Genomic DNA, 26,503 nt, shown 5'->3' with positions numbered 1-26,503 from the left:
AGTTAAATGTCCAAGGTGTAAACAGGAAGAACCCATCACTCAAAAGATATGTAGTTCATGCTTGGATGACATGATAGACATAGCTTATGGTTAGTTGTGAACATGATTGATGGCAAACAGCTGCCTTGTTTAATGCTTTCCGACTTCCAACTACCACCAATGAAAGGAACAAAACCAAGGAAGCAGCTGATTATTTTAATGTCAGTCCTGAGTTAGTGAGGGTAGTAATCTGGGTTTGTTGAGGCAGTAAGTCTTTAAAAAGTCTGCAACAGATGTTGTATGTATCATGTTTTTTATCTTTAATTAACCACCCAAAGTCACTATACTGAGATGGGTAACTCCATAAAGTTCAATAAATAAATAAATGTTTGTTGATAAGCCCATGAGATAACGGGAAGGAACTAGTTGGCGTATAGGAAACCACAAGCTATGCTTGTCATGTTATCAACATAGGTCACCAAAAGAAGTCTTTCTGAATTGCTTTCTCCTTCCTACCCCAATTTAATGAATATAGTTTAAAGGAGGACCTCCTTTACATATCTTTTGTGGGGAAGGATATTGCAAAATCTCCATTCCCACCCCACTCTGGGACCAGCCAGAGGTGGTATTTGCAGGTTAGGGTTAGAGTTAGCCTCCAAACTACTCAAAATTTCTCCCGCTGGTTCTCCAGAACCTGCTGAATTTCACCAGTGGGTTCGCAACCTGTGGACACGGCCCACTACCAATCCATAGCCTATTCACAACTGGGCCATGTGAGTGGCTGTCTGGTGAATGTCCGTGCATGCACACAGTCCCACTCGCATGAGCATCACAGGGCCTCGTGGCCCCATTCACATGAGCGATGGGTGCTCACACACACATGCACTTTCCTGCTCCTCCCACAAAACGATCCCCTCTCTCTCCCCACCCTCCGCTCTGGGCCATCAACCCAGAAAGGTTGGGGAACTCTACAATAGACAATTATCTCATGGATATTTTTTAATCAGAAACACCCTATTAGTTATTATTGCCGTTTTTGTAAGCATGTTGACTCTCAATTATCACCACTTCCTAAGCTTTTGAAAACTCTAGATGGTCCTTTGGAAAAGACACTGATGAATGTCAGTCCATTAGATGGTAGAGATGATGGATGGGGTACATACGAGCTTCCTGGTTTTCCCGGACATTCCTAAGAGGGATAATCACAGAATCTCAAACCCATATATGACTCATGAAAGAATACCAGGTCATTGTTTAAATAACAATTAAAAAACAAATTATCCTTGAATATTTTGAAAGCTAAGAATATATTTAATTCAAAGCATTACAGCCTGTAATTACATGTAGGATCAATTCGTAATCATAGTTTACTAAAGAAGATGACTCATGTAATTAAGATGGATTTGTTTCCAAGGTCACAAGTCTTTAGACTTGCATCTTCTTTGGCATTACACCAAAGCATAAACATATGTGGGGGAAATTCAGATTGATATCATTCAGAAAAAAGGACATATTGTGTATATAACAGATCTATGCAGTAATATATCCCTTTCTCTCTTTCTGTGCTTTCTAGGGTCAAAATGTATTTGGACTTGATATAATTGAAACACCCGAAGGAGACAAGTGGCCCCAGTTGATAGTGCAACAAATCCTTGATAGGGAGCAGAAGGACACCTATGTGATGAAGATTAAAGTAGAGGATGGAGGAAACCCTCCGAGATCCAGCACAGCCATTCTCCAAGTCACCGTCACTGATGTGAATGACAACCGTCCGGTCTTCAAGGAGAATGATATTGAAGTCAGCGTTCCTGAAAATGCACCTGTGGGCACCTCCGTTTCTCAACTTCATGCCACTGATGCCGACTTGGGATCCAATGCCCAGATTCACTTTTATTTTAGCAGCCAGATCTCCAGTTTGGCCAAAAGGCTGTTTGCCATCGATAATATTACTGGTCTTATCACTGTCAAGGAGCCCTTGGACAGGGAGGAATCCCCAGTACACAAATTAACCATTTTGGCAAGTGACGGCAGTTCCACACCCTCCAGAGCTACCGTAACAGTGAATGTCACAGACATTAACGATAACATCCCCTCAATAGACACGAGGTACATTATCAATCCAGTCAATGGGACTGTATTACTGTCCGAGAAAGCACCACTCAATACTAAGATTGCCCTGATAACTGTAATGGATAAGGACGCTGATCTTAATGGCAAAGTTACTTGCTTCACAGACCACGATGTCCCCTTCAGGTTAAAGCCGGTATTTGATAATCAGTTTCTCCTGGAAACAGCCACTTTCTTAGACTACGAGGCCACCAGAGAATATGCCATCAAAATAGTGGCTTCGGATTCAGGAAAGCCACCCTTGAACCAATCTGCAATGCTACTGATCAAAATCAAAGATGAAAATGACAACGCCCCGGTGTTTACCCAACCCGTGATTGGGCTCTCCATTCCTGAGAATAACGCTCCTGGAACCCAGCTGACCAAGATAAGTGCTACTGATGCCGACAGCGGCCGCAATGCTGAAATCAGCTACATGCTGGGATTGGATGCTCCCCCTATTTTCAACCTGGATCGCCGTACAGGCATTCTGACAGCCGTGAGGAAGCTGGATCGAGAAAAACAAGATCGCTATTCATTCACAGTGCTGGCTAAAGATAATGGAATGCCACCTTTGCAAACCAATGCAACAGTGACTGTTTCTGTTTTGGACCAAAATGACAACAGCCCTGCTTTCACGCACAACGAATACAACTTCTACGTGCCGGAAAATCTACCTATGTATGGCACTGTTGGACTGATCACTGTGACAGATGCGGACTCTGGAGAAAATGCAATAGTGACCTTGTCTATATTAAATGGCAAAGATAATTTTATTATCGATCCTCTCACTGGAGTCATAAGGCCAAATATTACTTTTGACAGGGAGCAGCAAGGATCTTATACTTTTCAGGTGAAAGCAGTGGACGGGGGCAGGCTACCACGCACCTCCACAGCTAAAGTGACTATCAATGTTGTCGATGTGAACGACAACAGGCCTGTTTTTGTCATTCCTTCCACCAACTACTCCTATGACTTGGTTCCGATGTCCGCCAGTCCGGGCTCCGTAGTGACGAAAGTGTTTGCTGTGGACAACGATACTGGGATGAACGCTGAGCTGCGTTATAGCATTATTGGTGGGAATTCGCGAGGGTTGTTTATGATTGATCAGTTAACAGGCAACGTCACTCTGAAGGAGAAAGTCATCTCAGCAGATCATGGGTTGCACAGACTGGTAATCAAAGTCAATGATTTAGGGCAGCCTGAATCTTTATACACAATAGCATTAGTGCATTTATTTGTGAATGAAACAGTCACCAACGGATCCTACGTCCAAGAGTTGGTGCGCCGAAACATGGAAACACCGGTTGGCCAAAACGTCGGGGATGGAGACATTACCCCACAAACCAATGACTATGTCAAAATCATCATTGCCATTATCGCAGGCACCATGACGGTGATACTGGTCATTTTTGTGACAGCTCTGGTACGTTGTCGCCAAACTCCTAGGCACAAAGTGGTCCAGAAAAGCAAACAGAGTGGCGAGTGGGTTTCTCCAAATCAAGAAAACCGTCAGATCAAGAAGAAGAAGAAAAAGAAGAAGCGGTCTCCCAAAAGTCTTCTTCTAAACTTTGTGACCATTGAAGAATCTAAGCCTGATGAACCTGGCCACGAACACATCAATGGCACCTTAGACATCCCTGTAGAGCTAGAAGAACAGACTATGGGAAAATATAACTGGGCCACGACACCAACCACGTTTAAACCCGACAGTCCAGATTTAGCAAAGCACTACAAGTCTGCCACTCCGCAGCCCACGTTTCAGATTAAACCTGAGACTCCAGTACCACCGAAGAAACACCATGTCATACAGGAACTGCCTCTGGATAACACATTTGTGGTGGGTTGTGATTCCCTCTCCAAGTGTTCTTCCAGTAGCTCGGACCCATACAGTGTCTCCGAATGCAGCTGTCAAGGAGGGTTTAAGGCTCCTGGCTCTGTCCACACCAGACAGGTAAGAACAACTTTTGATTTACGTCTTTTTCTTTGCTTTGTCACCCTCCCTCCTTTCTGATTTAGTTTCTTCCTTGTGTTACACTCTGCCCTTAGAATGTGGATAAATGATAGATGATAATGACAGACAGACAGACAGACAGACAGATACCATGTTTTCCCCAAAAATAAGACTGGGTCTTACATTAATTTTTGCTCCAAAAGATGCATTAGAGCTTCTTTTCTGGTTAGGTCTTATTTTGGGGGAAATAGGGTACTAAATGCACCCATCTGGCTGACAATTTTAACTGAGGCTTATTTTGGGGGTAGGGCTTATATTACGAGCATCCTGAAAAATCATGCTAGGACTTATTTTCCAGTTGGGTCTTATTTTGGGGGAAACAGGATAGATAGATAGATAGATAGATAGATAGATAGATAGATAGATAGATAGATAGATAGATAGATAGATAGATAGATAGATAGATAACTGAGAAGTAAATAGTTTGTGATTCATCAGTACTAAAAGGAAGAAATATAATGACTTTTAGCTATAAGGAAAATGTGATTGTTGAATGTGCGTGTTAGGGGGTAACTCTTGTCTGCAGATGGCAGTGTGGCACTTCTTCCTTTGCATGCAGAAGAGCAGATCTGCAAAAGAAAAGAGAGGTTACAGTTTAGTCCAGCTAGCAAGATATGCTTGGGAATTTAAGAAATCTGGACTAGGTGGAACCCATTAAAGCTCTGCAGGATCTCATAAATTGTTCTTCATGCTAAATGGAGTCTGGAATTGCCAATTCATTTCATTGACTTGGATCGGTTCCTCAAAGTTTCTCAGAAGCCAACACAATTTTATTTCCCCCTTCCCCGCATTATAACTCTTACGGAGTTGAGTATCACTTGCAAGAATAGACATTTACACTCGCTGTCTAGATCCCCAAAAACTAGGTGCCTGACAACAATCAACAGAAGGAAACAACCCTAAAATTAATATTGAGTGGGGTAGTCACAAATATAGCTTTTGGAAACGAGCACAGTTCTCCATTCCTACTCATGTCTACAAATGGATTAAATTGCAGCTCTGATTTACAAGAAGGCGAAGACTATTTGTTAAGACATTGGTTTATAATAATGCAATAGAAGCACAGCTCTGTCATTGTAGAAAGCGAAACTGGGTTAAAAAACATTCAGATATGAAACAGATGCTCTGGTCAATTGAAGGGAGATTGTCACTTTTAAAAGAGCCAGAATCTTATTTTTTTTAAGAGGTGTAAAATTTGTCACTGGGGATTGCAATTTGGTCATTCATGGGTGGAAGGACATATTTCTTACCTAAAACTGCTCCAGTTAGGAATTAAGTTTTTTGAATTTTGCTTACCTATTTTGGTTGCTTAGTTCTATCCAATCGGCAAGGTACCAAATGTTTTGTTTTTTTTAATTAAGTTTTATTGTGTCCCCCCCCCCACTTTCACTTACATCTTTTTTTAACAGAGTATTGGCCATATCTTAGGAAGGAGAGATTGGGAAGGAAGAGTAGGGAGGAAGGAAAGGAAGGGAAATTAGGAGAGAGGGGAAGAGAGGGGGAAGAGAGGAGGAGGAGGAGGAGAAGGGGAGGGGAAGTAGATAAAAGAAGAGAAGAGGAGGGGAAGAGAAAGTAGGAAAGAAAGAAAAGAGGGAGATGGTAGGTTGGAGGAGAAAGATTGCTGTACAATAAAAAAAAAAGATGAAATGGAAGAAAGGCAACCCCGAACAAACCCAAATATATTAAGATAAAGAATGAATTGTTAAAGAATAAAAGAGAATAAATATGAATAAGCAGGAAAATTAGAATTTGAGGGCAAATGAAGAGGTTGTTTATACAAGTAAGCAAAGAAATATTGAGATATGATTTTAAAAAAAAGGGGGAAAAAAGAAAATTGTGGCAAAAAAATTGTAATTGAGTCAAATGTATTTGAATTTGATAAATTGTATAAGACAAGATAAGGCAAGGTACCAAATGTTGAGGGAAGTTACAATGGCGGTCTTCTGAGACCTTTAAGAATAGGATGGCTGTATTTATTTATTAGTCCAATTTATATGCCGCCCTTCTCCGTAGACTCAGGGCGGCTTACAATGCATTATAGCAATAGCCTGCATACTTTTTTGTATATACCTGCTTATTAGGGCTTTCGCCCCCCCCCCCAAAGCGGTGTTGTTCTACACAAAGTTGACTTATTGCCCCCACAATCCGGGTCCTCACACAACTAAAGTTATAATCAAAGGACCAAAGTAATGTTATAAGAGTGGTCAGTTTGTATTTGTAATGCAAATGGCCACAAACCAGCATTCTAACTGTATGGCTACAAGTTGCCTTATGCTATAAAGTAGGCATCAATGGTTAAGATGTCTCCTATAATGTGGCAACCAGGAAAATTATTGTCCTGTATATTTTATATAGTTGTGCTGTCCATTCTAGTTCTTGGCAGCAAAACCGTGATGGTGAACCTATGGCACGCATGCCACAGGTGGCACATGGAGCCATATCTGTGGGCATGCGCCAGCCAGCTGATTTTCGGGGCTTCCGGGCCCACCAAAAGTCAGGAAACGGGCCGTTTCCGGCCTCTGGAGGGACTCCAGGGGGATGGGGAAGGCCGTTTTTTGTTTTTTTAAAAATTTGATTTATATGCCGCCCTTCTCCGGAGACTCAGGGCGGCTTACAATGTGTAAGCAATAGCCTTCATACTTCTGTATATTTATACAAAGTCAGCTTATTGCCCCCACAATCTTGGTCCTCATTTTACCTACCTTAGAAAGGATGGAAGGCTGAGTCAACCTTGAGCCTGGTGAGATTTGAACTTGCAGTAATTGCAGGCAGCAGATGTAAGTGGATGTTAATTAGTCTGCTGAGCCACCAGAGTTTTTGCCCTCCCCAGGCTTCAAGAAAGCCTCTGGAGCCTTGGGAGGGCAAAAAACGGGCCTACCGGCCCCACCATGCCATCATGTGCCAAAAGCGGAGGTTGCACATGGGGGTCATGTGTTCCTGCGTAGTGGGTGGGGCACATTGAATTATGGGTGTGGGCACGTGCATGCGCGACCCCCCTGTGCCCCCCCCGCTTTTGGCACACGATGGCAAAAAGGTTAGCTATCCCTATAAACTCCCCGTTTGTTTTTTTTTAAATCCTGCTTCTCTTACTCATATTTTTCACCATTCTTGACTGTTGCATTTTCCAGTAAAGCTACAACAATTGAATCAGGAACCTTTACGTTGATTCCATTTTTTTTTCTTCCTTTCTATCCTTCCTCTGTGCACAATCCCCTCTTTCCCCAGGCTTTATGTCTCAATAGAAGCAGTCTAAAAAATTCTCAAGAGGGTGAAGCACTGTCATGTTGGTGGTAATAACTTCACTTATAAAGACATACGTTCTTTCTAGGGTCCTTGACTTTAGAGAAGTTCAATAAAACCAAAAGCTCAGAGAAGGGAATCCCTTGGGGATGTGGTATCTTATAATGATGTGAAAATTGTATTTACCAAACTTTGAACCTACTGTACTTCGTACAGCAGAGTGTAATGCAATAGGACAACTTATGATAAGTAAAGTAGATCTCCGGGGACATATATGTAGAATGAACCGATATTGAAGTCGTGGTTTGTTAGGAAAAAGTAATTTATTTCACTGGTCATTGCTTTTCCCAATGAATTCTGGGAATGCGAACTATTCAGTAGAAGATGCAGCAAGTATGATATTTTCAAAACATTCTAGGACCGTGATGGTGAACCTATGGCACGTGTGCCCAAAGTGGCATGCGAAGCCATGTCGCATGGCACACATGGCCTTGCCTGTTTGTCTTCCGGGTTTCTGGCACGCATGCACACGGAACAATCAGCTGTCCTTCCCGCCCACAGCCGTGCTGAAAACTGGTGTGTGCATGCATGCTGGCCAGCTGATTGTCGGGTGCACATTCGCACCAGAACTCAGAAGATTGGCTTTTCCAGAGCAGGGTCCTGATGAGCGTGCACATGAGCCTGGTGGCTCAGCAGACTAATAGCATTGTGATTAACACCAGCTGTCTGCAATTACTGTAAGTTCGAATCTCACCAGGCTCAAGGTTGACTCAGCCTTCCATCCTTTCTAAGGTAGGTAAATTGAGGACCCAGTTTGTGGGGGCAATAAGCTGACTTTGTATAAATATACAAAAGTATGAAGGCTATTGCTTAACGCATTGTAAGCCACCCTGAGTCTCCAGAGAAGGGCGGCATATAAATCAAATTAAAAAAAAAATGTTTCCACACGACCTTTTTGGCACTTGGTGCCAAAAAGGTTCGCCATCACTGTCCTAGGAAAAGAAGTAATGGGTGTTGAAGTTTGTGGTATACCTAAATATCCTGATAGGGCAGTTTCCATGAATAATTGTTGTGTTGAGTGGAAACTTCTGAATCCCCTGTGAATGTTCAATGCTATCTTTTAGCAGTAGGAGCAGAACTGCTTTCCTCCATACTTGCTCAGTTGATTTGCTACTTATTTCATAACAAATAGTCACTGTGTTAAAGATTATTCCTGCATTTTTTTCCCTCACCGTTTTCATTTGTTTTGATTTTAAGCACACAACAACCAGTTATATTTTCATGAATAGTTGATGAGGTTCTTCAACAGATCTCATTTGTGGGAGCCACTTAAGGGGTGTATTATGGGAGTTTAATCATTTATACAACAGTAGGCAGTCCCAGGTTTTCTGATACCCTAGTAAATTGCCAGAGAAGAGTCATGACAAAACATGTCCAAAATTAGTGAGGGAAGGACATCATCATCATCATCATCATCATCATCATCGTCATCATCATCATCATCATCATCATCATCCCACCAGGTTCCACATCCCAAAAATTGTTGCAACTGTTTTAATATTTTGAGAGTGAGATAGAAAAGCAAAAACGTAATCTTGCATAGAACTAAAACTTTGGGGGATTTGGTGGGTTTTTGGAAGAGCATGGATAAGATAACAAACTATCACCAACCTCTGATTTATTCTGGCCAATATTTAGATGCGCACCCCAAAAAAATTTGCAGATGAGGAAATAAGTGTGCCAATTCAGTTAAACGAAGTGAAGAAAATAAGGCAGGATTTGAGATTGTAAGCCGATCCCTGACAATCAACAATCAGGAATGAGTGATTTGCTCTCATTGCTTGGTAATTGCCCGAGGCAGATAGTTCAATCTACCTAAACTGTAGGACCAGGTCTCTTGGCAGCTGATATTCCATAAGCCAATATTTAAATATAATGAGGGGAGATGGGTTGGTTAAGGCCAAGGCTATTCTCATGCTGTTTCTCTGTTTGCCAGCTCTGAACGTCTTCGCATCAACTGTTAAGTACCGAAGTCGTACACACAATGATGTTAAGCCAGCAAACATGGAAATATGGGCATAGCACGAGAAAGGCCCTTTGTCTTCCCTCCCTGATTGCTGAAGAATTTTATCGACTGATCTCCAAGAGGGTTTTCGAAGTGGCGTTGAACTGTTCAAGCTGCCCTACTCAAAAGGTATTCAGGGCCAGGACACTTAACAATTTGGAAGGAATGCAAAGGAAAAGAAAGGAAAAAAAAACAAAAACAAAAACAAAAACAACAAAAGACCAAGAGACTTTAGAACTATTGTTCTTTAGCTGTGCTACAATGTCATTTTTATGCTGAAAGAAAAGGGAGGGGGAGGGGAAAGTGATACCGACCACGACTCCATGTGAATTGGTAGTAAACGATGAGATGCACCTTTTCATTCTCTTCGGTTGCTCCCAGCCGCGTTCTCTTCAATCGATTCATTCCCTTAATTTATTTACACGTTTCACGATACCTTTGGTGCCCGTTCCTCCCATTCCTTATTCATATTGAAAAATAAATAAATAAATAAATAAATAAAGGAGCAATAACAAGTTATGCATATACACTTGAAACAGACCGTGGTCCAATTCCCTGCCTTTCTCGATAAAATGGATTGCTTTTTGTGCTTCACATCGGGGGAAGAAAAAAAAAATGTTATTTATTTTTGGAGTATTTTGTAGGAAGACATTGTCACTATTCAAGAGGAGCCAAATCCGGGGCGGTTGGATCGTTCTTTTGTTTTGATTGACAAACTTATAATCTAAGTTGGTTTGTTTCAATATTGGTGATCTTCGTGATGAGAGAGAGCGCTTTCTCACCCATTCCACACCCATTCCAAAAGTTTAAAAGTGAATACAAGCTAAACTTTTAAGAAGAGACATCTATAATGTTGTCCACCTACCAACCACCTCCTAAATTAGGAGGAGTCTGGTAGCACCTTTGAATAGGTTTATAAATAAGGCATACCCCAGGAGAGCATATTGAGGCTTCTGGTCTTTCATAAACACATTGGAGACCTTGATATGATTCATGACCAGAGGTTGGGGTGGGGATGGGGATTAGGAAGTTAATTGGCCTGTTGATTTTGTCTGTCTGTCTGGGTTTAAGAACAAGTTTACTATCCTCCTGAGGTTGGTAAAATGAGGACCCAGATTGTCGGGGGCAATAGGCTGACTCTGTAAACTGCTTAGAGAGGGCTGTAAAAGCACTGCGAAGTGGTATATAAGTCTAAGTGCTAGTGCTATTGCCCTTCCTTCCTTCCTTCCTTCCTTCCTTCCTTCCTTCCTTCCTTCCTTCCTTCCTTCCTTCCTTCCTTCCTTCTTCTCTTTCTTTTTCCTTCCTTCCTTCCTTCCTTCCTTCTCTTTCTTTTTCCTTCCTTCCTTCCTTCTTCTTTCTTTTTCCTTCCTCCCTCCCTCCCTCCCGTCCTTCCTTCCTTCCTTCCTTCCTTCCTTCCTTCCTTCCTTCCTTCCTTCCTCTTCCTTCCTCCCTCCCTCCCTCCCTCCCTCCTCCCAGTGGCTAGAATGCAGTAGATCAGACTAACTCTGCCCACTACCAAGAGTTCGATCCTGACCGGCTCAAGGTCGACTCAGCCTCTCCATCCTTCCAAGGTCAGTAAAATGAGGGCCCAGGTTGTTAGGAGCAATATGCTGACTCTGAAAACCGCTTAGAGAGGGCTGTAAAGCACGGCGAAGCGGTATATAAGTCTAAGTGCGATTGCTATTTATCCTCAGTTAACTCTTTTTTTCAAAAAAAAATGCCATTTTTTTTAAAAAAAAAATGTTTTAATGCATTGTTAGCCCCTTCGAGTTACATTCAAAAGATGGACAGGCGTAGAAATCAATGTAATAAATAAAAAAATAGCTTTTGGGAGCTTCTGCTCTCATCATGTGAAGCTCCTCTGAAGGTACTATCCAATTCCTTCTTCTTTTTGGATAAAATGGAGAAGTGGAGAAAAGATAAGATATGGGAGGAACGTGATAATACAAACTACAAGTAGACCTATGTGCATACAAAGCAGGCTGTCCACCTGACATGTATTGTGAATTACTTAAGGTGAAGTTAATATTTTAAAGAGAACCTTACAATGGTACAATATACGCTGAATTCCAGTTCTCAAATATTTATATATATATATTTTAAAAAAACTCGCTTTCAGTGCGATGTGAGGCTGTTATCAATGGAGAAAAAATGACTGTGAGGATTGCAAAATTACAGTATTGCTGCCTAATGTTAAAATGACTTCCATCTTAGTCAATTTTGAAGGGGGAAAAAAAATCCTACTTAATCTATCCTTGTTGGCATAAGATGCAACGATTTCATTCTTTATTGGTGTTTTATCATATATTGAAAATGTACACTGCTATGCCTGGTGCAGTTGTGTTAGTATGTTTCTCTGTCCCATTTTCAGGCAATAAGAAATAGAATACTGTATACTTTATCTAACAAATCTTGCCTTTCTTATACAATTGAACGAGCGAAGGCCCACATGGGAAAAAAAAAAAAAAAAAAAAAACACCCGGAAGAAACAGACCTTCTGCTTAAACAGAACTGAAATTCTTCCTGTAGGATTTATTGGACAGAAATTCCGCAGACGTGTTCTTGTTTTCCTTTAAAGAGGAAAAAGGGGCTTAAGGCTATTTTTATTTAAAATAACAACAACAATAACAACAACAAAAGTATTACAGGTAGTCCTCAATTTATGACCACAGTTGAGCCCAAAATTGAGGTTGCTAATTGAGCTTTGCCCCTGTAGAGACCACACACACAAAGGTTGAGGATATATGTGGTAACTTTATTGTCTTACATAGTGACCTTATATAGTTTGTTACTACAAATTACAGCAGTACTTGGCAACATCTCATTGGCTCACAGAATCCTTTAGGTAACTAGAATCTTTACCGTTTTCCTAAGCACTTATAATGATATCTAGGGTTAACACACATCCTACCTCCTTTCCTCCTCTTCCTCTTGTTTATAGAGTTAGGGTCTTAATGCCATTTCCTGGTGCCTACATGTGAGTAACCTTCCTTATCTGAGGTTTGCCATCCAAGATAAGGAAACAGTCCTACACATAGCAGACTACAGGCTCCTACATGCCCCATTCCACAACTTTCCTTGCCACATTTGTTAAGCGAATTACTGCAGGTATTAAGTTAGTAACCCGGTTGTTAAGTAAACCTGGTTTCCCGTTTGACTTTGCTTGTCAGGTATATTGCAAACTAGACTTCAGTGCAAATTCCCATCCAATATTGACTATTGAATTCTTCTGATGGGAAATGGTTACTTGGCTCTCTGGTTTGTAAACTATAATCAATTATAGTTTGCAAAAGGGGCACTGCAACCATCATAAAGGTGAGTCAGTTGTCAGCATCCGAATGTAAATCACGTGACCCGCAGTCTGAAAATCGGCCTTAAGTCACTTTTCTCAGTGGCATTGTAACTTTGAATGGTCACTAAATGAACTGTTGTAAATCGAGGACTACCTGTGTTCTAGGGGTGCTATTGGGAAAAAAAATATCATTACATGGGGAAAAAGAGGACTGCCCCCCTAACTGAATACTTTGTATTTGACTGCCACAAAAGGAAGCCTGTTTTCACATTTTGTTACTGTATGTGTACCAGGAAAGCAGAAATATACACACACACATACACACACATATACACACAACACAAACACAGACAGAGTTTTCATTACATGTAATCTCCATGTCTTCGTCTGGAGTTATTAGGAACCTCATGGAAGCTTCAGACAATGCAATGTATAGTGAACGTAACTACTCTGTCGAATCCCTTTTCTTTTCCAACCCACACTGTTAAGAGTGCCTATCTTAAGCTTAACGCAGTCTATGTAGAGATGCTTCCTCAAGATCAGTTCTTCCTTAAAAAGAAAAAGAAAAAGAAATCAGCTGGAAGTCCATGATGAGCATAAGAGCTTCGTATGCCCACTGGAATTCAGTACACCAGTGGTTTCTCAACCTGTTGTTCCCGGATCTCTAGCAGGGGACATGATGTCATCCCAGGGATTTTGCGAAGGCTTGAAGAAATCTTATGATTTAAATCTTGGGGGGGGGCGGGGGACCAAGGCCATGGTCTGTGGCCACAAAAAGTATTTAAAGGGGGGGATCTATGGGAAAGGAAAGGTTGAGAATCACTCCAGTACACAGTTTTCAAGGAGGATCGTGAGCTTTGGTATGTCTGAATAATAATAAAAAAATACTTGCACGCAATAGCCTTTATATTTAATTGAAAACTCAATATCTAATGTAACCACACTTTGAAGCCGATTTGCTGTACTCCACTTCCTCTCCTGTCCAACAGTATATTGTAAACTAGACTTTAGTGCAAATTCCCACCCAATATTGACTATTGAATTCTTCTGATGAGAAATGGTTACTTGGCTCTCTGGTTTGTAAACTATAATAAATTATACAAAGAATACATATATATATATTGCCATTTATCCTATTGTGCAACATATTTTTAGAAGGGATTATGGGTGGGGGAAAGGGGAAGAAACGGGTAGGTTAATTAACCCGTTACGAGGAATCACATCTCTTTGGTTTCACTAGGAGTGATTTTCTCTGTAATTACCATTCATGTCTTCATATTGAACATAGGATCCTAACCAGTGGTGTGTTTCAACAATTTTTACTACCGGTTCTGTGGGTGTGGCTTGGTGGGCGTGGCATGGCTTGGTGGGCATGGCTTGGTGGGCATGGCAGGGGAAAGATACTGTAAAATCTCCATTCCCTCCCCACTCCAGGGGAAGATTAATGCAAAATCCCCATTTCCTCCTGATCAGCTGGGACTTGGGAGGCAGAGAATAGATGGGGGTGGGGCCAGTCAGAATTTTTACTACTGGTTTTCCGAACTACTCAAAATTTCCACTACTGGTTCTCCAGAATTGGTCAGAACCTGCTGAAACCTATCTCTGATCCTAACTGAAAGAAACATCTGATTGTAAGGACACACCTTTTCGAAATAGAGATGTCACGTGCCTACAGAAGAAAGAAATGATGATTTTTTTCCTCTCTGCTAATTTAATGTAGATACTTTGTTCTGAGACTTGCTATTCAATACAATGATGTTTGAAACACTTTTGCCCAGCCTGCCTGCCCTCCAGATGTGAGCATTTCAACTCCTAGAATTTTCAGCCATGCCCAGTTGATCTCCGCACATCTGGATAATGCCCAGATTGGATCAGGTTCCAAAAGAGGCAGACAAATCTGCCATTCTCTGGAGGGATCACATGTTTTCAAGCACCAGGGAATTCCGTTCCATTTTCAGATCTGTTAGTAATGTGTTGTTTTTCTCCAAAGTTCTGCATGAAAATAGATGCACATTTTATTTCCAAAGTATTCTGTTGCAAAGCCTTTTCCCGCATGTACACAGTTTTCTTTAATTCACACCTGTAGTTTTTTCCCCCCTTAACATGCACATTTTTGTACGATGATTTTTAACTGTAGAACCGCAACGCGAAATTAGTGTGAAAACTGAATGATAATTATCTTACATTATGGCTTTGCAATGTGTAAATGAGCTGAGCTTATATTAAAAAGGTAAAGTAAATGAAATTCATCCCCATGAGTATCAGGTGATGGGAGGCAGTCCAGATAGGCAAGACAACAGAATATAGTACATGCTTAAAACTTTAATTCAATTACTGTGATTTTAGGAAGTGGCTAGAAACAACAAGGTAGGACAACTAGTAGGGAGGAAGATGTTCCCCAAATGAAGGAGAGCTATAGGGTGGGAAATAAGTCCTTTGACTCAACTATCATTCATTTGGATTGTTGAAGTAGGTACACTGCACAGTGCATGCATATACATAGCGCAGTGCTGTCAGGCATGAAGAGTTCAAGTTGAGTAAAGGTTGTGTCCAACTCTAGAAGGAGGTGCTCATTTCTGTTTCCTAGCTGAGAAAGCCAGCATTGTCTGAAGATGTTTCCATGGTCATGTGGCCACCATGACTATACACCGGAGCACACAGAATGCTATTACCTTCCCACTAAAGTGGTATCTATGTATCTATTCGCATTTGCAAGCTTTTGAACTGCTAGGTGAGCAGGAGCTGGAGCAAGTAACGGGAGTTCACCCCATCGCACAGCCCTCGGGTTTCGAACCTGGGCTATCAGCTTTCCAGTTGACCAGCTCAGCATTCTTAATCATCAATCCATCATGCCCCCTCTCAAATTGACTACCTTCTTGCAATTCTGTCTATAATACACGAATCCCAGTTCACACTCATACACAAACCATTCTGTTCTATGGATTTGATATCTTTGGTCTGAGGGAAAAGCTTTGCTTTAGTCTCTATCACGTTTCCTTCTATCATCTTTAGCACATTTTTTTCCCCCAAGTCTTCAAAAACGATTGCTTCTCTCTTCTAAGATATTATCAATCTTGCGTCCTTGGAAAACAACACATTCTTTTGTTCTACATTGTTATGCAATAAGTTCATGCAAAAGTTGAATGCCAGGTCCTGAACCATCTCGGTTCCCTAATCAGTTGGTACCCTATTAGGTGGTACCCTAAACAGTTCAAACCATAGTTTGGTTCAGGCTGATATTTGTAGCAAAGCACAATCGCTTATATGACAAGTTATGTTGGTTTTTTTTAAAAAAAAACTAAAAAATCCAGGATTTGTATTATATGTCAACTGAGTTTATATTTTATATCACTTCAAGCAGCTAATGCTTCTTGGCGATCCAGGTGATGAACTTACGTATTCTACCTGGCTTTGAAGAAGATTGAGTTCAAAAAAGCTATCTTCCCAGCATTCGGCCTTGCCTTGGTATTAAATCTGCACCTTTCCTTGTTGACTTGAGGATGAGAATATTGCTAGAAATTTAGCTATTGGTTCTGGAACTGAAGCAGCAGTATGGAGAAGCAGACGATATATAAATCTGTTGCTAAAAATACATACCGTCTGAAATAAATCAAAGTTGAATAATTGTGCATCATTTTTTTTTTTAAAAAAAGAAGAAGTAAGGAAGTTTGCAGTAATAGAATAGTAATAGAAGTTTGCAATAATAGACCAGAAGAATGTACCTAATATTTTCCCCCATGTATATCCCTATATATCATCTGTGACTTTGTCAATTGTTAGGTGAAGATGCCTTAACTGTTGTTATACATTTCTGTCATATTTACTGACTTGATTCTAATCGGTTAGTCTTCCCAAGAGCATTTATCAAAGCAAACAGCTACTATCTTGTACTAAGGCACAGTTCACTGAGGCAGTGAAGAGGCACCTAAGTCAAGAGGGATATAGATTATTATTATTATTTTGATCATGTGACTATCAGTCAAAGCATTGTGGCATTGTGACATCCCACAGAGTTTTCGCAGGGGTGGGCTTCAAAATTTTTAGCAACTGCCCAGTTGCTGGGTGGACGTGGTCATGGTGGATGTGGCCTAGTCAGCCTCCTGCACCACAGAGGGGGCATTTTTGCCCTCCCTGGGCTTCGGAGGTTTTTCTTGAGCCTCTGGGAGGGCAAAAACGGCCTCCCCAGGCTCTGCAGGCCCTCTGGAGGCTGGAAACGGGCCCATTTCTGGCCTTCCCAAAGTTCCGGTAGGCCTGTTTTTCTCCTTCTCCGAGCCTCCGCTCGCTCCCTGCACTTACTTGCATCCAAAACGGGCCGCGTGGGGATTCCTGGGAGGGGTGGGGTGAGCAGGGTGGGGCCAGCCAGGAGTGGGATTTGGGGGTTCTCCGAACTGCACAGAATCTTAGCCAGAGGCTCTCCTGAACCCCTGCGAATCCCCAGCAGCCCATCCCTGAGTGTTCGCTTCCTAAATCTTTTTTGTACTTTTGTGAATCAGAAAGAAAATCAACGTTTTTCTTCCTTTGTGTAAACCTTGGGTTGGACCCAAAATATTTTAGGGATCTTTTTTTTGTGGGGGGGATAGGAAGTGCAGAGGTTTTAAAATGCTTAAAGGAAAACCTTACTGAATTGTTTTGTTAGCTTGGAGAGTTAAGGCTTAGATTTCCCGATAGTTAGAACAATTGATCAGTAGAACAACTTGCATCCAGAAGCTGTGGGTGCTCCAACACTGGAGATTTTTAAGAAGAGATTGGACCACGATTGGACAACTACTTGTCTAAAATGATATGGGGCTTTCTGCTTGAGCAGAGTGTTGGACTAAAAGACCTCCAAGGTCCCTTCCAACTCTGTTATTCTTCTTCTAGTATTGGCAAATCTTTTCTGGTATTAGTTCTTCACCATTAGTTATTAAACCCCCAGGGATTGAGTATTTGAAGCATTTGAAATGTGGATTTACAGACAACTGTTACGTATAAGCTTGATTGCTCTTCTCTGCACTTTTTCTAGAATCTCAACCTTTTTTATAGTGTCTCTGTGAGGTGTTTCCTCTTCTGGAGGCACCTTATGCCACATCTCTAAGATGTCTCACACCAAATGTAGTATTATGCCTTGACTTTTTTGTTGAGATGGAACCCATTTTCCCCAGTAGGCAGTTTTGCCGTGCAAACTGTAATTTCTGCCAATACGCAGTGCAGGAGACGGAGATAGACTGGGAGTGGAACATCGCTTCATTTCAGAAAAGCATTTTGAAGGGGTGACTCAATCAAAAAAAAAAAGCATCCCTCTGAAGATTTTTAATAACCCTAGTAAACAACTCATCCTATCTTCTCAGAGTGGACCTTGGAGAAATGCAGTTTTCTGTTTTGAACAAGAATTCCGTTTGATGCAACAGCACTCATTGTCTGAGAAATGAGCAGATGTGGATAATTGTCTTCTGTTCTTGGGTATGGAATATCTCCTATATATACTGTATAAAAGCCAAATACCACTCACTCATCACTAAAACTCCAGAACACTAAAGCCTACAAACTTGAAATTTAGCATGTACGTTCCTCATGACTTCTAGGTGCTCGCTAAGAAAGGATTTTTTGAAATGACCATCAGATCATTAGTATTTCATATATAGTATTATATTCACACACTCTGATGCTAAGGAGTTAGACGTTCTACTCCCCATCCCCACCTGAAAAGAACTCTGTTCTAACTGCCAGTTGCCTTATATATTACTCCTCCTACCCACCTGAAAATGCTCTGATGCCAGCTCGTTGCTAAACCGGGTGTGGGAATGGCCAGCATGTGACTCATCTGGCCTGCGGGCTGGGACATTCTACTTCCCCTCCCCTCTGTTCCAACTTTCAGTTGTCTTATATTAAAATGCTCTGATGCTAAGAAGCTAGACATTCTACTCCCCCTCCTCACCTGAAAGGAACTCTGTCCCAACTGTCAGTTGCCTTATATTAACACATTCTGATGCTACCCCTTCGCTAAACCGGGCATGGGTGTGGCCAGCGTGTGACTCATCCGGCTTGTGGGCTGGGACATTCTACTCCCTCTCCCCCTCTGTTCCAACTGCCAGTTGGAACTGCCATATTAACACTCTCTGATGCTACGGAGTTACACATTCTACATTAAGTTTCATGCTGTGTCAATTTATCATGCCCGATCACATAGTTTCGTAGTGAAGCACAGGCATCCAGCTAGTTAGCAATATATGGCCATTTGATATCATTTGGAAGAACCGTCTCCACTAGTTCAGCAAGAAGGTTTAAGAGCTAAACAAAGCATCTTGCTCCACTTTTTAAGCAATGCTTTTCATCCAGATCTGGAAAAAAAAAGACTGATTTTGCTGATGTGGAAAAATATAGCAGGCCCTATCATTAAGCATGGCGAGGCATTCGGCTCAGATACCAAGTTTTTCTTAGAGGTATCCATGACATGAATGAATTGCACTCTTTTTCTCTTAATCAGTAGACAGCAGTGTGGGTCAGCAACACCACAGCTAGGATTTGCTGAGTCTTTGTTGTGGCAATGATTTTTTTATTATTATTGTTTTCCATCTAGAGAGGGCCAATCTTCATAGGATCGATGTGAGTCTTCCTTTTGATCACCAGAGAGGATAGTCCTACATCAATGAGTTATTTTCATGATGCAGTTGGCTGGGGGAAGTGTAACCGGGATCTGTTTAAAGCTAAGCCGAGCCCATCAATTAACCTCTTTTTGACATTACCTCCATTGACCCATGAAACCTTGTGATAAAATGCTGGAGAATAATGCTTCCTTGCTAGGTAATCAAACAGAAGACGTTCTTTTGTAATGGTGGTGATGATGAGAGGATTGCTCCTTTATCTTCTTAATTAGGAATCTGAATTAGTGGAAATCTGTTGATTTTCCCTAAAAAAAGGTCATTTATTCCACCATGGACATTTCTGGACTTGAGATTAAAACATTTGGAATTTGTTAAAACTGCAAAATACTGGACTACCAGTAGCAACTCTCCAGATATTTTACTGGAATATGTCCTATTCCTTCCTTCCTTCCTTCCTTCCTTCCTTCCTTCCTTCCTTCCTTCCTTCCTTCCTTCCTTCCTTCCTTCCTTCCTTCCTTCCTTCCTTCCTTCCTTGTTTCATGTTTCCTAACCTCTCATCTCCCTTGGTCCTATTTCTTGCACGGAGGCTAGGGGAGGGTGAAAAACAGGCCTATCGGAAGTTTAGGAAGGCCAAAAATGGGGCCGTTTTCAGGCTCCAGAGGGCCTCCGGAGCCTGGGGAGGCCATTTTCACCCTCCAGGAGTCTCGAGGAAAGCCTCCAGAACTTGGGGAGGGCAAAATCGCCTCCCCTCCCACTGTGGTGCAGGTGGCCAGCTAGCCACACCTACCCTGGCCATGCCCATCCAGCAACCAGGCAGAGACCCCTTTGCTAAATATTTTGAAGCCCACCTTTGACTAGAAGACCTCCAAGGTCCCTTCCAGCTCTATTCTATGCTAATTTTGCATTCTAGAAGGAAATTCAGGAATTGCAGCCAAGTGAGAATTGCATAAAGGATGCTTACATATTGTTTTTTTTTTTTTTTTTTTTTTTTTTGATAGGGAGGCTTAGTTATGGAACCACTAAAGCAAAAATCGTAACACAGTGGATGTCAACATATAAAAGGGTTTCCTTGGATATACGGCAGGGAAATGTGCACACAAATCCTCTGAAATGTTATGTCTATCATATATGGCAGCCCAATTATTAAAAAGCATTTAGCAACCAAGAATGATAGATTGGTTACAGTTATTTGGCTTTAAAACACTAACTTGGCAAAGATGAATATGTGCTTAGCTGTTTATGAAATTCCAGCATCTGTCCTTACAATCCTCTTACAAGAAGAAAAAAAATAAATAAAATAAAGCAGTCAGAATTAACAAATGGCAACATGGATTTTGAAAAGGAGATGGAATCCAGCAGATTATCCACTAGGGAAAGATTTGGGTTTTTTGTTTTGTTTTTCCTCTGTTCACTGCTTTTAACCTTTTGTGTTAAACTGGATTGCATCCTTTGCAATGTTTTAAATGCTACCGACACTTTGGTAGCATGAAACATTTTAAAAGGCACTGGAGAGCTTGGAGAAAAGCTAAAGATATTTTTAACTGAATTTGCAAGACAGTCAAGTGCAGTCTTCAAAAAGAATGTGTGTGTGTGTGTGTGTGTTTGTGTGCATACATACATAAATAAATAAAAGGGACATGGTGGCTCAGTGGCTAAGACGCTGAGCTTGTCGATCAAAAGGTCGGCAGTTCAGCGGTTCGAATCCCTAATGCTGCGTAACATTGTGAGCTCCCGTTACTTGTCCCAGCTTCTGCCAACCTAGCAGTTCGAAAGCATGAACAAAATGCAAGTAGAAAAATAGGGACCATCTTTGGTGGGAAGGTAACAGCGTTCTGTGCGCCTTTGGCTTTTAGTCATGCCAGCCACATGACCACGGAGACATCTTCGGAGAGCACTGTCTCTTCGGCTTTGAAAGGGAGATGAGCACCGCCCCCTAGAGTTGGGAACGACTAGCACACATGTGTGAGGGGAACCTTTACCTTTACCTTTCCCCTGCACATGTGTGCTAATCGTTTCGGGCTTTAGGGGCGGTGCTTATCTCCATTTCTAAGCTGAAGAGACAGTGCTGTCCGAAGACGTCTCCATGGTCATATGGCCGGCATGACTAAACAAGTAAATAGGATGAAAATATAAATGCAAAGGGAGTCCTGACTACAGCCATCACCTGAGTTTCCAGTTGCTTCCTTCCAGGCTCACCCAACTACATTGTTATGGTGATGATAAGCAGTTTCAAAACATAACTGACAGTTAGAACAATTAAGCAGCAGAACAACTTGCCTCCAGAAGTTGTCAATAACCGATTAAGATGATTAAGTGCCTGAAGACTAAACCATATGTAGAACAGTTGCAGGAATTGAGTATGGCTAGTCTAGAGAAAAGAAGGTCTAGAGGGGACATGATAGTTATGTTTGAGGGGCTGCCATAAAGAGGCGGGTCAACCTATTTGACCCCCCCAGCACCAGAAGGCAAACAAGACACAATGGATGGAAACTAATCAGGGAGAGAAGCAACCTAGAACTAAGGAGAATCTTCCTCACAGTGAGAACAATTAACCAGTGGAACAGCTTGCCTTCAGAAGTTGTGGGGGCTCCATCACAGGAGGCTTCATTGGCATCTTAGCGTGTCTAAACGCCTTGGCCTTAGAGGGAGGGATACAGTAACAGAATCTGCAGCATTGAAGTGCTCCAAACTTTGATGCTGCCAAATGTTCTACTGTCCCAAAGGTGCTTTTTCAAGAGGCAACTGGACTTTCTGTTTTTTTCTTTGAAGACGTTTTGCTTCTCATCCATTCTTCGCTTCAGAGCTGAAGAATCACCTTCAAAAGGAAACCCAAGAAAGTCCAGTTGCCTCTTGAAAAAGCATCTTTGGGACAACCATGACCTGGATGATGGAGAATCTCCATAAACGTTCCTTGTAAAAGGTTTCTAGGGTTGTCTCAAAGGGGCTTTTTCCCCCCAAAAGGCAATTGAACTTCGTTGTGTGTGTGTGTGTGTGTGTGTGTGTGTGTTTCTTTGAAAACATTTTGCTTCTCATCCAAGAAGCTTCCTCAGTTCTTCAGATGAACACTGGAGATCCATTCTTCATTCATGGACATTTGTTCAAGAAGCTTCATGGATGAGAAGCAAAACATCTTCAAAGAAAAACCAGAAAGTCCAGTTGCCTCTTGAAAAGTTGTCAATAACCGATTAAGATGATTAAGTGTCTGAAGACTTGGGACAACCATGACCTGGATGACTTGAGCATCTCCACAGACAAAGTGCTCTACTGCAACCCTTTCTCGAAGGCTGAGGAGCTTTAGACATGCTAAGATGCCAATGAAGATGTCAAACGTTTGATTTGACTTGATTCATCGCTACTTTTGTTCACGACTTTGACATTGCAAGAAGGACTCAAGACTTATTTCTCCTCTTGCAATCTTTCTAGTTCAGAGATCTGATGCAGACTCCTTGCTTGATTTCCTGGGCATGAGTGAAGTTTGAATGATTGTATTCCCCATAAAGAGCTGCACCTGTTGACCTTTGGCCCATTTTCAATCTAGGTTTACTATATGGCATTTAAAGCTGTCTGGTCCAGGAGCTGATTCAATAAACACGTATCAACACAACAATGCCGCTTGTGCATTTGTGCATACAAATATTTTTAAAACTGTCCATTGCTTCCTCATAGACAGAATCCGAAGATAATTACAATGCATCAATAAAGAGAAATGGTTTTGACTTGAGTGCCTTTATAGTCTCTGAATTGCAGTTCACACCTCTCTAGCAGTGCAAGCAATTTTTCCATTTCTTCTAATGCCTCAAAAATTATAGTCTTTTTCTCAACAATAAATCTAAATTACCATCTTCCTCCTGCCTCTGTCTTGTGCCTCCGTCCTACACATGCTTCATAAAAACCACTTCTGGAAATTTCCAGACTCATTCAACAATGACCAGTGTAAAAGCTACAAGAAATGTTGGATCTGGCTAAGGAGTTCCTGCACGCGCTTTGTGCTGCACAAAGTCACACCGAAAAAGTATAGAGTAAGTGGCCAAAATTGTGGAAACCTTTTGGGGAAAGTGTATTTTTGAGGTTTGAGGGCTAATAACACCACTTTTTGGGGGGCATTTCAAGATAATCCTATTCCACTGCTGGAATGGCCTGGGAAGAGCCCAGACCTTAATCCAACTGAAAAATCTATGGAACCAACTAGAGAAACTTGTTAATCAGAAGCGACCCAGCAATAAAACCCAGTTAATAGAAGCCATCCTTCAATCTTGGTTTCACATTATTCATTTCATTTCATTTCATTTTATTAAATTTGTATACCGCCCTACTTCCGAAGGACTCAGGGCGGTGAACAGCCATAAAATAAAACATATAGATACAAAATTTAAAATAGAGATAAAACTAATTAAATAAATTTGGCTGAACCAATTCTAAAACCTCAATAAATTAAAACCAAATTTAAAATTTCCATTTAAAAAGAGGAAAAATTTAGGTCATTATAACAGCTGCAGAAGTAAAAAACTTGGTTCACTCCATGGGAAGGCATTATAAGGCCGTCATTCATGCTAAAGGTTACCCAACTAAGTATTAACTGACATGGTGATCATTTTTGTATATCTCATTTTTTCTATGTGTTTCATTTTTTTTCTTTATACTGTAACTGCTATTCTAATAGCAAGTCCTTCATAAAAGTTACTGCATTACATTCTTGATTAAATTATCTTTCCATTGATATATAATTTTATGGTACTACTCCGAAAACAAGTGGTGTTATTTGCTAGTTTTAGAAAATACGCTTTTCCCAAAAGGTTTCCACAATTTTGGCCACTACTGTATATGGTTGGAAAACAGCATCTTTTAAAGAAGTAAATGGGTCATCTGGGTGAACTTGTAAAATAGCCAGAGACTTCTGAATTCAAATACAAACAATGACACAAAGGTCAACTTTCACTTGAAACCAGAACTTTTCTTGCTTGGCTTAACGGACAACCAATTAGAAATAATGAATGAATGTTGCCTATCAAGAAATCCAATTTCTGAATACATTTCTGGGGAATCGTAAGTACTAAGTGGAAGCAAGTCATGAAAACTGATGGAGTAAGAAGGGTGCATGTGTACAAATTTGCCATAATATACAAACTTCCAGCAAAAACCTGATTTTTAACAAGTATCAGTGAGGTTGCTTGTCTGTTGAAAATTTTAGGAACCAGTTTGGCTAACTGTTTAAGGCACCAGGCTAGAAACCAGGAGATTGGGTGTTCCAGTTCTACCTTGGACATGAAAGCCAGCTGGGCCAATTACCAGGAGATGATGAGTTCTAGTTCTGTTTAGAACTAGATTGTGCTTTTGGGCCAATCAAAAGCTATAGATTTAATATTAGGTGGCTCAGCTAGTTTGCTACAAGCTTCCTACTACTGAAGGTCTTTGGGAAGAACTGAATTGAGTAGAGTAGAGTAGAGTAGAGTAGAGTAGAGTAGAGTAGAGTAGAGTAGAGTAGAATAGAATAGAATAGAATAGAATAGAATAGAATAGAATAGAATAGAATAGAATAGAATAGAAGGGAGAGGAGAGGAGAGGAGAGGAGAGGAGAGGAGAGGAGAGGCGAGGAGAGGAGAGGAGAGGAGAGGAGAGGAGAGGAGAGTTGGCAGGAACCTTGGAGGTCTTCTAGTCCAACCCCTTGCTTAGGCAGGAAGCCCTACACCACTTCAGACAAACGGTTGCCCAATCTCTTCTTAAAAACTTCCAGTGTTGGAGCATTTACAACTTCTGGAGGCAAGTTGTTCCACTGATTAATTGTTCTAACTGTCCACTCCTGATTCCTCGCTTAACAAACATTGGAAGCCAAAGCATCCTTGGATAGGGGATTGAACAAGCCATTCAAACCAAACCTTTCATTGAGTTGAACCATTCACAAGCCCTCCTCAGTGAGAATTTACAAGTAGCCCTCAACTTATGACCAGAAACTTATGACTGAAACCAGAATTTACGTTGCTCGGCGAGTCATGTCTGATTTTACAACCTTTTTCACCATAGTTGAAACAATCATGTGATTGTTAAGTAAATCTGGCTTCTCCCAATGGACAGAATCCAACTGGGGAGACCACAAATGGTGATTATGCTATAACTTTCATAAATGCATGCTGGTTGCCAAGCATCCATATTTTGATCACATGACTGTGATGGGGATGCTATGATGGGCATCAGTACAAGGACCAGTAGATAAGGAATTTTTTTTCCATGTTGTAACTTTGACTTGTCACTAAATGAATGGTTCTAAGTCAAGGTCCACCTCTATTCAATCCTTTTTTTCTGCTTTGGAACAAGTTCAAAGCAACGCCCTTACTCAAATTGAATGAGAGAAGTTATATAAAAATACAAATTCCTATCGTCTACCGAAGCCTGGCACTTTTATTTTATTTTATTTTTTTTCCTCACAGAGCAAAAGGCAGTTTGAAGCTGTACCAAATTAAGAGAGAGAGGTTCCTCTTCCTGATTTATTATATTTTTAATCTGCCTAATAACTTGAATGTGTCTGTCCAATGTCTTCCCGAGGCCAGCTTGCATGTCATCTTTCAGATTTATCATGCATTTAGCTTAAGTTTCAAGGGGATAACATTCACAGCCTTTGGCAGAGTTAGGGGGTGAGGGGAAGAGGTAACCAATGCTCCCGTAGTGGTAATGTACTTTGTAGGAGATAAAACTCATTAAAATTTGTCATTTTTGTCTAACAGGATAACTATCCTGCCAGTGACATTGCGTAGACTTTAATAAGAACGGATGGATGGTTTCCTCGGTGAAGTTAGCTATAATTAGAAGTAAGGCAACATTATTATATGTTGTGTTGGACACTTACAATTACTGTAATGTGATTTCTTCCCAGCGTCACCTCTTTGGTTGTAGAGTCAACTAAACAACAATTCTGTTTATTTGTAAAGGAAAAGTTTCCCCTCGCACATATGTGCTAGTTGTTCCTGACTCTAGGGGGCACTGCTCATGTCCGTTTCAAGGCTGAAGAGCCAGCACTGTCTGAAGATGTCTCTGTGGTCATGTGGCCGGCATGACTCAACGTCAAAGGTGCATCAAACGCTGTTATCTTCCCACCAAAGGTGGTCCCTATTTTTTCTACTTGCCTTTTTTACGTGTTTTCGAACTGCTAGGTTGGCAGAAACTGGGATAAGTAACGGGAGCTCACCCCGTTACGTGGCACTAGGGATTTGAATTGCTGAACTGCAAACCTTTCG

At 41.2% G+C, this 26,503-nt stretch overlaps 1 protein-coding gene across 1 annotated transcript in view; it reads left to right on the top strand.

Annotated features, from left to right (window-relative positions):
* Positions 1-26,503, top strand: part of PCDH11X (protocadherin 11 X-linked) — a 708,765-nt gene that overhangs the window by 177,793 nt on the left and 504,469 nt on the right. Inside the window, exon 4 of the mRNA XM_060692133.2 lies at positions 1,553-4,039. Within this exon, the coding sequence (XP_060548116.1) occupies positions 1,553-4,039 (2,487 nt within the window). The remainder of the gene's footprint in view (positions 1-1,552; positions 4,040-26,503) is intronic.

Source organism: Pantherophis guttatus, chromosome 12 (assembly GCF_059756535.1).
Source record: "Pantherophis guttatus breed Tessera chromosome 12, ASM5975653v1, whole genome shotgun sequence".
Taxonomy (NCBI): domain Eukaryota; kingdom Metazoa; phylum Chordata; class Lepidosauria; order Squamata; family Colubridae; genus Pantherophis; species Pantherophis guttatus.
Note: the sequence above shows the minus strand (reverse complement) of the source record. Positions and strands in the feature narration are given on the sequence as shown.